The sequence below is a fragment of the Dromaius novaehollandiae genome, chromosome Z, assembly GCF_036370855.1.
Source record: "Dromaius novaehollandiae isolate bDroNov1 chromosome Z, bDroNov1.hap1, whole genome shotgun sequence".
Taxonomy (NCBI): Eukaryota; Metazoa; Chordata; class Aves; order Casuariiformes; family Dromaiidae; genus Dromaius; species Dromaius novaehollandiae.
Genome location: NC_088132.1, coordinates 75,101,450 through 75,116,249, shown reverse-complemented (window position 1 = coordinate 75,116,249; position 14,800 = coordinate 75,101,450). Strand labels below are relative to the sequence as shown.

General features: G+C 42.2%; 1 protein-coding gene across 2 annotated transcripts in view; it reads left to right on the top strand.

Annotated features, from left to right (window-relative positions):
- Positions 1-14,800, top strand: part of LOC135324941 (ubiquitin-associated protein 1-like) — a 35,526-nt gene that overhangs the window by 19,437 nt on the left and 1,289 nt on the right. For both annotated transcript variants that reach the window (XM_064502077.1, XM_064502078.1), the window contains exons 3-7: positions 2,950-3,074; positions 5,479-6,411; positions 11,148-11,183; positions 11,722-11,919; positions 13,438-13,539. In XM_064502077.1, the coding sequence (XP_064358147.1) occupies positions 2,950-3,074; positions 5,479-6,411; positions 11,148-11,183; positions 11,722-11,919; positions 13,438-13,539 (1,394 nt within the window). The remainder of the gene's footprint in view (positions 1-2,949; positions 3,075-5,478; positions 6,412-11,147; positions 11,184-11,721; positions 11,920-13,437; positions 13,540-14,800) is intronic.

Genomic DNA, 14,800 nt, shown 5'->3' with positions numbered 1-14,800 from the left:
AGTATGTAGCTTTAGCTCAGTGTCCCTGACAGGCTCATGGAAGTGGGTCCACATAGTTAACATATTTCTTATACTTACTGTTGAGCTACTTATTGGAGTTTAGAGGGTTGCTGTTGAGCTGCAAATGGGAGCTACGGCTGGAGAGGAAGGAAACCCCGTTCTGTCTTGAAGGGTGATCTTAGCATATGTCTATAACTTTCCCTAAGCAGGTAGCTTCAAGTGCTGTCCTGTCACTTGAATAATAGGAAGTTCAAGCTTCAGTTCTAATAATTAGTGGCATCTAGAAATGCAGCTTTCATGTGGTGTGCAAAGTGCACTCATCAAGTGCAGTGCAATATTGCTGCTGTATTGTCACTATCGCTATACAGTTTGAACGCAGTTTGATCCCAATTTCTGGAAGTTGCTTGAGGTTTATTTTTAAGTCTGACAACAAAAATTAACTACTTCTTGGTTTCGAACTGTTACCAGGTATTAATTGGTAACCGTCTTTATCTGAACTATTTTCATCACGCTGTCAAACTGGAGAACATTTCTACTAGTTGACTAGTGATTACTGCATTATGCTAAAGTGGAGAGAGATTTAATCTCTCCTAGTAGTTCCTTGGGCCAGGAATATCATACACTGCATGGTATCATAGATCAGTTTGACAAGTACAGTTTTGCTAGGGCTATTCTCAGAACTTCCGCAATATGCTTTTAGGTCCATAAAAAGATGAAGTAGCTAATAGCCGTATTAAATAGCAGAGGGTTTTTTGAGCTGTAATTGCTTCATTTGAACAAGAGACCATTAAAACACTGGTTTGCATGATACTTTATATGTAGGTTTTGTTTAAACAGCAAATTCTCAAGCAATAAAGCAAAACTTGTGCCCTTCCCCAACAGATTTATGCAAGCAGAAAGGTTATCCTTCTACAAAAAGAAAAAATAGATTCATTGCTTTCTGGATCAGATTTTAATTTTAACTAGACTAGTACTTTTCTGGTTAGGCTGGAACTGGATACTATGTGCATCAGCGTTACTCACTTCAGGAAAGCTTTTTACCGTCTAATGCCCTGAGACACTTGGTCTGTCTCTTAAAATGTGCTTGCTGCTTTTGTAGCAGACTTATCTTTGAGACAAGGTTATAGTAGTAGTCATTATCAGAAAATCATTTTCCTGGGAAGAAACTGAAGTCTCTTCCTTAGTCTATGTGCTGAGGTTAAACTGACAGCTATCATTTCAGCCCATCTAGTCCAGATGTTCTGTGCTTTTTCTTTTTTACTGTACCAAAACAAACTCGGTGTTGGTATGTAAATACCACAGTGTGTGCACGTACCCTCTGTGGTTAGTGTCTACCTCAGGCAAACAAGAAAGCTGTGTAAGGGGAGGTGGTACCACTTTCCTCCTCATATCAGTAGGTCTAGTATTTTTGTTTACTGAGCCCTTTAGGCTGTCTTTTGAAACTGGTGGGGAGAGGTGATCCTGTTTCACTCATGTCCTTTGACAGTCCTGGTTACATCAGGGCTACTGTCAGTGGGACTAAGCAGGGTACAGGAACAGCAGTCAAGCTGGACTCCTCAAAGCAGTCAGATCTGGTCATCTGTGATGTGCCAGTGCAAAGGTTGACGCATTCACTATTTCTGCATAAGTATACACCTTGAAATTATCCAAGTACTCTTAAATTGCCAGCTCAAATACAGTTTGTTGGATGTTGTGTTGCAGTAGTGGTGCTGGTTGCCAATGAGCTCAACTGATGACAATGTGTGAGTGTAACTCCAAACTAATAAGATGTTCCTGTTTTTGAAAGCTGTTCTTCCTCTTAGAGCTTGTGGCTGTGTTATTGTAGATGAGTCAACAGTAAAAGAACACAGCTAGTACTTAAACTGTTGTCTAAGTATGAAAATGGGTCAGATAAAAATGACAATCACAGCTCACTGAGCAAGAGGTTACTCACTGAACAACATCTAAGACGTTGCCACTGATGTCTTGTTGGATCTGTAACACTGAAAGCAAAGTAGCAAGCAAGTACTTGAAGAACACTTCAAACTGTTGTGTACACAATCAAAAGCTTGACTGTAATTGTGAAAGCTTTGACCGGTGACCCAAGAGACCCTTTCGAGTTAAACTCGAAACAGAGGGGTATTTGTATGGAGGGCTTTCTAATGCTTTTTTGTAGATGCTCAGGGGAAAACAAGCCTATAGCCTGGCTTATTGGAGGTACTTAAATTCTTGGTGAGTCTGCCTTGTGAGGTTGCAGGATGTCTGAAGAAATAGTTTCTGTCTTAGAACACTTCATAATATACCACATGGAAGTGGTAGATACAAAGGACAGATAGAAGACCATGAAGTAAGTCTCTGGCCGCTCATCGGAGCGGTCACAAACAAGATAGCTGGTTAAGATAGATTTTTTTTTTTCCTTCAGAAATCTGAATTGCCAAGTTAAATAGTCCAAAGCTGTTTCACTGCGTTTTGATTAAAGTGGTGCTTCCAGGCTTTGGGCTGCTTTGCTCTTGTGACCACTTTTGACCAAGCATTATTTCCCACTTGTGGGAAGAGGATAGATTTTAGTTTCTTAGCTGCTCTAGAGCTGGGTTGTTTTTAGGCCTATTTTGAATATCACAAAATGATCTTGTTGTAGAGACATGACATAATGCAGTGTTCAGGAGAGCTTTAATTTCGGTTGTGTAGGCATAGTCTTGTCACAAGGGAAGCTAATGTTGGGGTTATTAACTTGCAGATCTGTTCCATATTTGGTTGGTTGTCGAAATGTAGTTATGGACTAAAATATATTAAAAAACTGAGGCAACAAAGTCCAAATGTATTCAATGTGTTTCTGATCAAGCAACTTCCTCTTTATTTAGTCACCTGGGACAGCTAGGTTTGCACAGATAGAATAGCTCCTACAGAAATGTGAGTCTCAATTGAATTCATTAAACAAGTTTCTGATGTAACTTCTGCTTTTGATCGTAGGGCCTTTCAGTTATCTTGATGATGTCCCGTTTAAGATAGGAGACAAATTCAAAACCCCAGCTAAGGTTGGATTACCCATTGGTTTCTGCCTGCCTGATTCTCCTCAGCTTGTCAGAGAAGCCCAGGTAAGTTTTTTGCCTTTCTGCTCTCTTCTTCCCCCACTCTGTTGCCAACATGTGATGCTGTAAGTTGCAAGAACTTTAGTTTTGCATGTATAGTCAGAAGTTAGTATTGACTGTGCTGTAGTGCCAGTTGTTATGCCAGAGAAAAGTTGCAGAATCTGCTAGAATGTATAGATCTGCTAGAATGCGTAGAAAGATAAACCACAAACTTTTTATGTAGTTTATCATAATTTTATCACTTTGCAATGTGCAGTAGCACTTATTTTAGTGTATCTACTTAAAGAAGCACAATATTTATGTGCAGCAGTTACAGGTCTAAATGTTACCCCTGACATTCCTAAATGTAAGTAGCATTTTTTTGAAGAGAAACTGTAAAAACTCAAATACCCATGCAATGGCATGCTTGCAAAATCTTGTTTGAGAGTAACAGATACTATGTTTTTATGACAATATTTTATGGATTCCCCTTCTAAAGGGATGAAGAATAAATTTCCAGTTCTTGAGTTCTGTGCAATTCTGAATGGGAGTTCTTGTCCAGCCTATAGCAAAGCTGATACAGCATATTAAGTTGCTCCTAGGTCTTCCAGGAATATGGATCTGTTCCTCTGAACTTCTGGTAGCATAAAATCAATTGCTTAAGCATAACTCTTAAATATAATATCCAAATGCTGGCTGCCGTTGGGAAAATTGACCTGCGTTTTTCATTTGGATCTATGATCCTCCTTGGTCAGTCCTAACTGACAGTAGTTTTCACATCAGCTATGACAGATGTCTGTAAGCTGTTCTGCTTTGTTCTGCCCTGCAGCTTGTCCACTGAAGAGCTGACTCTCTGAAATTCCCTAGATCGTGGCTTTTTTCATTATAACCATTAATTCATTGCCTGACTGATTATCCTGATACACATATTTCCATGTAGTTAAGCTAGTATAGGAGTGCTAAAGGGGGAGCTCATGTCCTTTTGCTAGCTTCAATAATTGTACTATCTCTCCTTTTCCTTGCTAAGCTAACAAGGCTCAAATATAGTATGCCCAATCAGACTGCAATGTCTTATATAATGTTGTGACTACGTAGACTCTGCCTCCCACAGTATGATGTGACTTTTTTACAGCTGTAGTAACAGAAACAAAAAACAGCGCAGGGAAGCCAAATTGACTAAAGCACTCTCTATTTACATGCGCACACCCCTATGATAGCTCTTTAGGTAGCAAGGAGTGTGTAATGAGTAGTGTCTCGCTGCTGTGTTTCAAAATCATCTTGCTGATGAAGTATATATTCCATTTCTCAGAGTCTTGGAGCCAGGGATGGGAAAATGCTTAGTATACAGCTGAGATGACAAATCTGCGGGGTCTCATAGAAGCCTGTCACATGCTTAGCAAACTGCTGGCTAGTTCCTCTCTAGAGCTGGGAATTTCAATTACCTGTCAGCCTCGTGGCAAGAGCACTCCTGTTTTGATTATGTGACGTTATCCTGGCAAGGGAGTTGCACTTGAAATTGTTGAGAGTCATAGATAGGTTACATCCTGAGCTTAGCTTGTAGGCTATGTTCTCTGAACAAACTGTGGTTATTTAAAGGGTACTAAGGCTGTTCATTCTTCATAAGTTGTTAAAGCTTTAAATAGATACAATTTGTTCAGAATTTTGTCCTCTCTCAAACAGGCCACTGTCAACTCTTGGCCAGCAAAGCGATAGTGGGTAGCTTATATAAATTTCTTTCTGTGCTAATCTGACCTTGAAGGAGCTGGTGTTAAAAATGAGAAAAGCTTGTGGGACGCCGATGCTAGTAACAGTGGCAAAATCAGCTACTGCAGGTAGTCATCATATTAGTGATTGGTATTGGCATAAGAATGCTGATACATCTTCAACCAATGGGTGTAAAACGGTAATGTGAAGTCCTTTAGGTGTCTTTGAATGGGAATTGAGTAATTCCATGCTGGTTTTTGGATGTAAAAATTACTCCGCTGTATGCTTGAATGACTCGTGGAACCTGTGGACAGTGGGTAGTTCAGTGGTGCCAAAGATCAGGGTTAGACTGTCTATCTAGTAATACGCTTGATTTCCACTCACTGCATCTGTTGTCTGTGGAAGTGGATGTTTTGAAGCTGTTTTTGTGACAATCGGTAGCTTTAAAGCAAAACTAGATGTAGGAAGGAGGCAAAACATGGCATACTGCTCTGAGTTATACCTAGGTTTGTCTGCTAGAGACAAAATGAAGCAATTCTGATGTCTGCTAGTTCTGCTAGTCCGTAGGTTAAAAGAGATGCTGGGGCAGGGCAGGGGGAAAGATGCCTGTCCAGACTAACAACCGGTAACTCATATAGCTGTTATTCCTTGTTATATATGTTGCTGTTGGAAATAGTGGCTATGATCCTTAAAATTTATCTTCTTTTTTTTTTTTTTCCTTTGTCAGTATGACTTCTCACTGGAAAATAAAACAATTGCATGGGCTGAAGATATCAAAAAAATTCAAGCTGCCCAGAGAGAAGCGGAACGAAAGGCAAAAGAAGTGATAGCAAGCTCAAAAGAAGCTTCAGAGGACAGCAATAAAATGGGGTTCTCAGAGGGACCTTGTCCTGAGGCCATGCCTCCTCCTATTAACCCTATCCTTGCTAGTCTGCAGCACAACAATATTCTTACTCCCACACCAGCCAACAGCAGTGCAGTGAAGCAAAAGGTTCTTAGTCCACCTTGTCCAAAAGCAGACTTCAACCCAGCTGATTTTGAATGTGAAGAAGACCCTTTCGACAAACTGGAATTAAAAACTATCGATGATAAGGAGGAATTAAAAAACATTCTTGAAATTCACGTTGGTACTACTGGGCCAATTGTTGCCCAGCTGTTAGATAGTAGTTTGCCCAAAGGAGGGCCCGAGTCTGTGTTACAAGATCAAGAAGTTCTGGCATCCATAGAAAGGGCCACGCTGGACTTCAAGCCCCTTCACAAACCCAATGGCTTTATCACTTTACCGCAGTTGGGAAACTGTGAAAAGATGTCTTTGTCTTCCAAAGTGTCCCTGTCCCCTATCACTTCAGTGAGCAATATCAAATCCTTATCCTTTCCTAAACTTGACTCCGATGAGAGTGATCAAAAATCATCAAAGCTCACGAGCACTTTCCACAGCACTACCTGTCTCCGCAACGGCACTTTTCTGAGCTCTTTGCAGACCTGTGCTCAGAGTAAAGCTAGTGAACTGAATGGACATCATATGGTTGGTCTTTCTGCTCTAAATGAGGACAGTGGCATGGAGACATCAGCATTATCCTCTTCATCCAGGCTGCCTTCCCTGGCTGTGTCAACAGTTTGTACAGAAGAAGAATCATCATCTCAAAGCACAGCGACATCGGTAAACACGCGACTGGTTAGAATTGGATTGGCTGGGGGGATGTGTGGAGGCAAATGTTGCTTCTAAAATGTCTTGTGGCTTTGTTTTTAGTTTTGTTAATGAGTGTGTAGGCAGGACAGATTAGGTGCCACAGTGCCTCTTCATTTAAGTGGTAAACTGATCAGTCTTTGTACTGAGAGTTGTGATCTGCAGACTATTCCTTTGCAGGTTTTTTCATCCCCTCAAATTTGCTATTTTTAGACCAGTACAGGCATGGGGTTTTTTTAGTCTTCCCTTCTTCCTCCCCAGCTCTTGGCAAGCTGGTGGTTGTTCATGGTTGCACACCTTTGAGTTAAGAGTGGTAAGACTCCTTTGCACAGTCTTGCATTCTGTCTTGGTCAACTGAGATAACAACTTCTAAGGTTCAAAGCTTCTAGGTTTTGAGTTTAAGTGCAGGAAATGGATGATGCAAAGGAGCTCTTCTAGATGTGTTTTTGGGTTCACTTTTTTAACTGCTGGAAGTGATGAGAACTGCAGCCTTTCCAAGGAATAGAAGCAATAATAGATGAAAAGCTGTCACAGTTGTGCTGTGCTGCTTTCAGCTAAGAAAATAGTGCTAGCAGTTGATCTGCAGTAAAAGGATTGTTCTTTTTCTTGCCCCAGATCTTTTTTAAAAATAGCCTTGAAAAGCAAAAGAATAATGCTGGTCTGAATCTGATACTAGACCTCCTCCTTGTGAGGGAGCATGAAAGGATTGCTCTGTGGATGCCAAAAGCAGTCTTGAGGATCATCTCAGATTACTAAAATAATTCATTTCCATATAGCTCTGAGACAGGAGCGTAACACAGTTTCCTCAAGCTCATAGCAAGTTCTGAAGTTATTTTGGAGGCATTTAACTTCACAGTGGCTGTCGTTTCTTTGTGGATGAGAGTCTAGATTTGAGGAAACTTGCAGACCTTTTTTTTTTCCTCCTCCAAAGAACCTAAGCTTTGGGCACCAATACTCATGAAAACTAATGGAAACTGCAGATCTTCTAGATGGCTCTGAAATCTGAGAAAGCAGAAGGCTTCTTCTGGCCAACAAAAGCAGTGCATCAGTGGTGCTGTGGTCCTACTGGCATGCTGTAGGTTTTTGCATGACACCGTGTGCTGTAAAGCAAGTGACAGTGCTTCACTCCCGTGGTTCTTTAGCCTCGTTTCAGGCTTTAGTAAATGCATTATTAATTGAGAGCTACAATTTTTTGGCAATTAGTCTATGCCTTAGCACAGCAGAATAGCTATTTATTGATCACTAAAACAAGCATTTAATATAGTAAACTTCTGGCAGAAGTAGCAACATATTGAGCAACTGCTCACTATTACGAAACACAGGTTTGAGAAATGATTGTATCATCATATATAGCTCGGAGGTAAAACCTCAAAGTACCCCATGTCTCTGGGGATGACTGTAAAATATTTAAAACTAGATAGTTGGCCTTAAGATGGTCAAACTCTCACACCGGCTATTTAAATCTCTGCTAGATTAAAACCTGTTAAAGATCAAAAAGGAGATGTATTTTCTAGGATGCTCTGAGGGAAGATGCAAACCAATAAACTAAAAAAAAAAAATCAATAAATAGACTAAACACTAAGAAAACCACCTGATTGGTGGGATTTACTAGAAGTAAATTTTAATTGTTTTTGTTTGGCGTAGCACAACCTAGATGGGTATGCTGATAGAACTAGCTCTATTTCCTTCTGTTTAATTTCCAGGACTTCAGAATACACTCATTTTATATTTCCACAGTATGGTCCCAGTGGCTGGAAAAATGACAGCTGAGTTACTGTATTTGCATTTACTCCAATTTCTTGAAACAAAAATCTTCAGAGTCTGAAAATGGTATAGAAGGATTTCAGAGGGATCCTTGCAGCTTCCTTGAGTAGAAAGGTCAGGCATCCTTTTTGTTCAAGGCTATACAAGAATAAGCCTGGCCTTTTTTAGAAAGCCTCAGACAATTACGTCCCTGTATATTCTAGGGTGATATTTTTTTTTTTTTTTTTCTCACCACGACCACAAACTTGTTTTGGAGTTTGGAGCGTGGGTTTGGAGTTGCTTTCTAATCTTATGCTTTCAGTGAATTGGAGGTAGGGTGTTTGGGATACAAATAAGAAACTTTTAGAATTTTGGTTTACCTAATGCTGCACAGGTTGTGTTCTGAGTTGTCTTCTCCCCTTTGAGTTTGTTTTTTATTCCCCCTACCACCACCACCACCCCCCAAGCTTTGGTTTCTGGATCCCTGCTGAGGTCCAAATATTTTTTTTCCTTTCTTTCTTTCTTTGAACCTCACTGGTTTGCTTCTTACAAAATTGGCAGAGAAATGAGTAGTGGAAATGACCAACAGGTTGAAATTAAACAGAGCTGGTTAGCTGATTTTTTGTGTGTGGTGTATTTTATCTGTAGATCTCGGGTAATGGGCAGCTGGGGCATGCCTGACATTATGTATATGCTACTGTATTCGTGTGGTGTGCGTGGTGAACCAGCCTGCTGATGGCACTCCTGGCTCGTGTATGAAGTACGGAGAGAACAGAGCATCCTCCATTCAGACAAACTGATAACCACCTGATTTCGGTGGTCTAGACACCTATTTCAGTGTGTCCCATATCTTGGTGCTTCTTGCTCTGGCAAAAGAGTCTGTAGGGGATTTGCACGAACTGGTTTGAACTCCTCATCAGCCACGAGGAGAGCTTCTTGGGTAACCAGGCCATCGGACTACAAGTGACTTCTCAGACTTTGTCTCCTAGGAGAGACATTCTTAGCCTGTAGGTGGAAATGGGTGGAAATGCAGAACAAAAACTCCTCCCTTTTCCCAGATGAACAAATTTGCCAAACCTTTAATAGAAGAACAACTCTGATAACATCTATAGGGGTTTTTTTTTTGAGGCCTCTCTTTTTTCGTTTGGGCCAAAAAAAAGCCCTTCTGCTTGAAAGCTTGTCTGCTTCTTTCAATCCGTGTTGGCTTAATCTATATAAAGAGAGGCAATAAACTCTGAGGCGTTTGAGTCAAAATGATTTCTTGTAGATTTTCCTACTTCTGCTTAAAACACAGGAAGACTTTTAAATGGTTGAACTGAAACGTGCAGATTTTGTTATGGCAAACCATGTTTTGATTCAGCATTTGGTATAGCTTTTAATGTTGCAAGCCCACTGAAAATCTCTGCCTATCTTTATGGGGAAATTAAACCAGCTGACAAGTTTGTATTTGGGGGAAGTAAGATTTTTCTGGGAGATATGTTTTATTAGATGTGCTAGTACAGTTATAAGCAGGGAGACTTGGGCATGAAAGCCCTACAGGGGCTAGTAGCAAATAGTAGTAATGAACTAAATAGCGTTTGTAAATACTAAAGTTAAGAATTGCTCTGGCATAGGTTAGGCTGTCAACCTTCAGGGAGCTTTTAATGCTTGAGTATATTGTTTGGAGTGTGGTCCTCCTAACTGCACTATAAATGCAACCTGCTATTAACTTGGGCAGAAGAGTAGTATAAAGCAGCTGTTTGGTTCTGCCCTCTCAGACTGGTTCTGCAAAAATGGAACAGATGCACAGCCCTGACACAGGTAGGATTCCTTGCCGGGCTATTTTGGAGTTTGATGGGAGCAGACAGGACATTGGAGGCTGAACTAGATCCACTATGGAAATGGGCCACCTCTGGGCTGTTGATGGCTGGAACTCCCCAGAGTGGGCCTGTTCCATGTCGCTTATTCTCCTTCCTGTCCTCCCTGGGTGGAGGGCAGGAATGAGAGAGTTTGAGGCTGACTGAAGTGACAGGGAACTAATAAAAATTAAATTGGAAATCTTAGCCAGTAAGTCATTTAAGAGCCTGTGTTTGATATGAGTGAAATGAGGAACTGCACTGTGAGGTGGCTCCTCTAAGCTCCCCCCAAGTTTTTGCCCAAGCCAAATGTCTGTTAGTGCAGGCTGAATGCAGCCCATGGCTGTTGTAGTCCTTAGTACTGGGCTGAGGTTGATACAGACCCAGGGTGCTTTTTGAAATAGCTGTGGAAGAAGCTGGGTTTAGAATGAGCTCAGAGCTGGAAGAAGAATAGGTCACTTTCAACCCAGTGAAAGGTTTACTGAGGGAAATTATAAAGCTTTACTGTCAAAGATAGATGATGTTACCTGGTCTCATTGGGATGTACTGGGTGTGGGACAAAGTGCTGAGAGGATGGTTAAAAATCACATGCTGTTCTTAGCCAACATGTCACATTGCTTGTGTATAGCATATGAAATGCAAAACTTTGAGAGTAGACAAGGCACAATGGGCACATAAGTTTCTCCTACCCCTTCTCATAATCAAAGTCAAAAGAAATCTCTAGGTAATGACTTCAAAATTGATTACTGTCATTTAGGTAGTATACCACTGAGTCAAGAACAGAACAGGAGTCAGTGTGTTACAGAGCTGTATGAATCTGTAGCTTTCACAGTGACAGAATAAACACATTTACAGTTATTATGGGGAGGAAAAACATTCTCCTTGGAGTATAATCCATTTGTAGAGTGCTAAGAAAAGAAAGGATCCTTATGACAGGTATTCTGTAACTACGCACGACTGCACAGCTTCTGCATCTCGAAGACGTGGGAGGTTGACCACAGCGCAAGTCTCCCTAGTATGGCAGACTTCTAGTCCCAGCTCTTCCTCCATAAAACCTTTCTCCCCAAGCTGTAACAAACTCTGCTTATTGATGCATAATGTTCATCATAGTATTCATGTCTTGTCCAACAGGTACACTCAGACTACAAGGAAACGGAAATCCCTGTGGTAAGTTCTCAAACGCCTGTGTGCTTGCACTGCATGATATTTCTAAAATGCTCCTGAAGTGCTTCCTAAAGTAGTCTTTCTTTGGGTTCAAAAAGGCATGGGTGACTAGTAAACTTGCTGGGGTGAAGGAAGCAATCTCCATGCTCTCTCTGAGGTACAGGGCTTGCCTGTATTGTAAGTGGCTCTTGCAAATGTTGGGCATGGTATTGAAGGATTCAGCCCCAACAGTAGGAGGGGGTGTACTGTAAGGAATCTGGGTTGTTTGAGGTGATTTTGAGGGTGGACAGAGTATGGTGGGAGTCAGCCTATACACACTGCTTGGTTTCACCCTAACAGTGAGTAACTTCCTAATGACGGTCTAGAAAGCCTCTTCAGTTAACTATTTACTAAAATGACTTAGGCTGCAGATGATGTGGGGTATCCTAGTTCTGTGCTAGCTGTAAATAGGTAGGGACACTGGGATGTAGAAGATTACCATCACCTGATCCTGTGTTTTGGGTTTGTTTCCCCCCCCCCTCCCCCCCCCCCCCCCGGCCAGGTAACGCATCAAAATTTTCCAGTCTCTAAAGTGCCCAATAACACCAGCTGCACAAAACGGACAGGTGGCCCCACTCCTGAGCTACAGCAAGCCCTCTCTGCCAGTGAAAGGCAGTGTGTAGAGACAGTCGTCAACATGGGGTACTCGCCTGAGAATGTCCTGAAAGCCATGAAGAAGAAAGGACAGAACATAGACCAGGTGAGAGCCTGTGGAACAGGCAAGGGGCCCTCTGTCAGATGCTGATTCTGCTGAGGAACTGGACCTTGGGTTTGTAAAATGGGGAGGGGGGAAATCTTGGGCTCTAACACTGGGTTGCAGCTTGTAGCTACTGTGGTATTAACCTCTGGAGAAGTTGAGTCGCCTGGCACTGAGGGCCCCCCCCCAATAAACCCCAAAATCATCTGCATAAGTTTCTGCTGAGATACTGCTTAAGGCAGCCACACTTCAGGTGCTGCATCCCAGCTGTCTGAGGCTGGGACAGGCCCTCGGCTCCACATGAAGCTGGGAGAGGTACTTGGTCTTCTCAAGAACCACAAAAGATGGCACTGAGGATATTTAGCATGGTTCTACCCCTTGCTCAGTGCTGTTTGATTAAAAACTAGGCAGCTTCCTTTGTTCTGAGCTCAAGCAGTTACTGTGCTGCCCTCTCCTTCTCTAGAGGGATTGGCCCCTGCAGGCTTACTACAGTCACGAAAGGCTCTGGCAAGGCACCAGTGACTGACTTTTTGTGCTATGACTGTGGTGCTTCCTGCCCTGTGTGTTGCCTCAAACGCTTGCTAAAACCAGGTCAGAATATACAGTGCTGCAGAGTGAAGCGTGGCTCTGGGTCTTGAATCAGCTTCAAATAAAAATGTGTTTTAAAACAGGAAGAATGTGGCTGGACTTTCCACACTGACCCCATGTTTGCTGTGCTTTGTGCAGAGCATCCCCTTGCTGGACTTCACAGATAGCCTGGGGAAGGAGTAGTGTCCCAGTAATTTTTGTCCCAGGCAAATTTTGCTTGGAACAGTGGAGCTGCTCTGCTTGTCCACTAATTGTGAATCTGCTTAAACAGTGCACTGAAATAAATGAACTGCAGTACTAAATGGAAGGCATGTGCCTTTGGAGGGCAGTTTTAATTCCTGCTGCGTTTTCAGATTGTGTTCTCCTATGTACTTAGCATTACCTTTCTCTTACCCATCTAACCCTTATCCATACCTCTCAAAGCTGAGAATAGATAAGAAATTTGCTAACAGTTTGTGTGTGAGAGCTGGGATTTACAGCTCACTCAGTGGTATACTGAGTTGATTTTTTTAAAAGGCTGCCCACTTCCAGACTGCATTAGCTCTTGGAGATGTCGAAGAGGAAGCTGAGTCAAAAGTTGACTTACCTTAACTGTGGGACCTACAGTATCATTGCAAAGACTTGTGGTGTCAAAGCACTGTTAACTTCTGCCTTCTGCTCCGTGATCAGGAGCAGAATTGTTTTGACTCAAGTGGAAAGTGAAGTTCAGAGCTGGTAGGAGGGCATAAAAAGACAGCAAGGCTCATTCACTTTCTCTGAACAAGCTGTCGTGCAAAGAGCTTCTCAGCCCTACTAGGAAGAACTTTGTTTCAGTCCCTAGTGAAGCCTTGGGTAGCATAATGCTTAGCCCCTGTGCATGTACAGAGATGGTGTACAGCTCTACACTGAAAATGCCACTCTGCAAACTTAGTTTCTTTTCCTCGTTCTCCACAGGTTTTGGATTACCTGTTTGCACATGGACAGCTTTGTGAGAAGGGTTTTGATCCAATTCTTGTTGAAGCAGCTTTGGAAATGCATCAGTGTTCAGAAGAGAAGGTGAGGACACTATATGCTAAGCAACCATGAGATTGCGCCATGAAGGGGAATTCCAGCAGCAGTTCCTCTAAAATGGCCAATGTAATTTTGGCTTCACAGTAATACTGTCTTGTTTTCAGAGAACATCCTTGTGATAAAGCGAGTATGTGTTAAAGCACTAGACACATTCTGCATAACCTTTTTATTGTTCTCTCTGGAATGCATTTGTATGGGGACAGGCTTTTCCTTTTTTTTTTTTATTTTTTTTAAGAGCCTGTCTATTCTGGTTGTCACATTTTGAACCCTTGCTCCATTGTGGACCAAGTGTTTGGTACAGAGACACTTGATTTCAGAAGCAGCAAATTACCTTCAAAACCCTGCCTGCCCCAGCCATGAATTTGCTCCCTGGTGCAGACACACTGACATGCTGCACACCAAATCATACTGGGGCTCTGTCTGGAAGAAATTGGAAAAAATGACTTTTGGAGGACTGATTCCCTGCATGTGTTTGGCAGCACCAGAGGTGCAGAGGCAGGAACAGGCAGCCAGGACGGAGGACAGTAGGACTGCTGCTTTTAGTGTATATCAGCTTGTTGTGTGCTGAGCTATAATACTAAATCTTCAGAGGTGCAACCCAACTTCCCCTAGACACATGTATACCTACCTACCTTTCTTGAACTTAGTGATGAGATTACAGATGGAGGAACCAGTGGTGTGAAGATGGGGAAGTGACTGAGAGTTTAGGAAGCACACTTACCAGTGGCTTACCCCAAAATTAGATATAGCTAATCAGCTGATTGTCCATTTCAAGATTTTTCTCTTCTGGAGTTGGGGTACAGCTACTGTAAGTGGCAGGTGGTTCAGAAGTCTGATTAGTTGATTCATTTCTTGTGACTGGTTTGGTGGGGGGGGGGGGGGGTTGAGGCTCAAGAAGGATTCAGGTTTGGAGTTAAAAGATAGTAGTGTAGTATGTCCAACAGGATTTTTGCTTATTTCCTTGGTTTGCCCTAGATCTTAAGAGCCATTTGATAGAGAGGGTTATTGCACTGTTCGCAGATATGGCTTGTAATGATGGTCAAAGTAACATCCTCGCTGAAGGTGAGGCCCAGTGCGCTGCTGAACACTGAGCTCTGCTGGCTTTTGTGTGAATGTACCTTTTCCAAACTGAGCTTGCTGAATGGGATGTGTTTTTGGAGCTAGGAATTAGGGTTGTCCAGTGGCTGGAGTCTGGTACTGTGCTAAACCCCAGCCTCAAATGAGATTGAGCCTTGGTCCTTTTCCA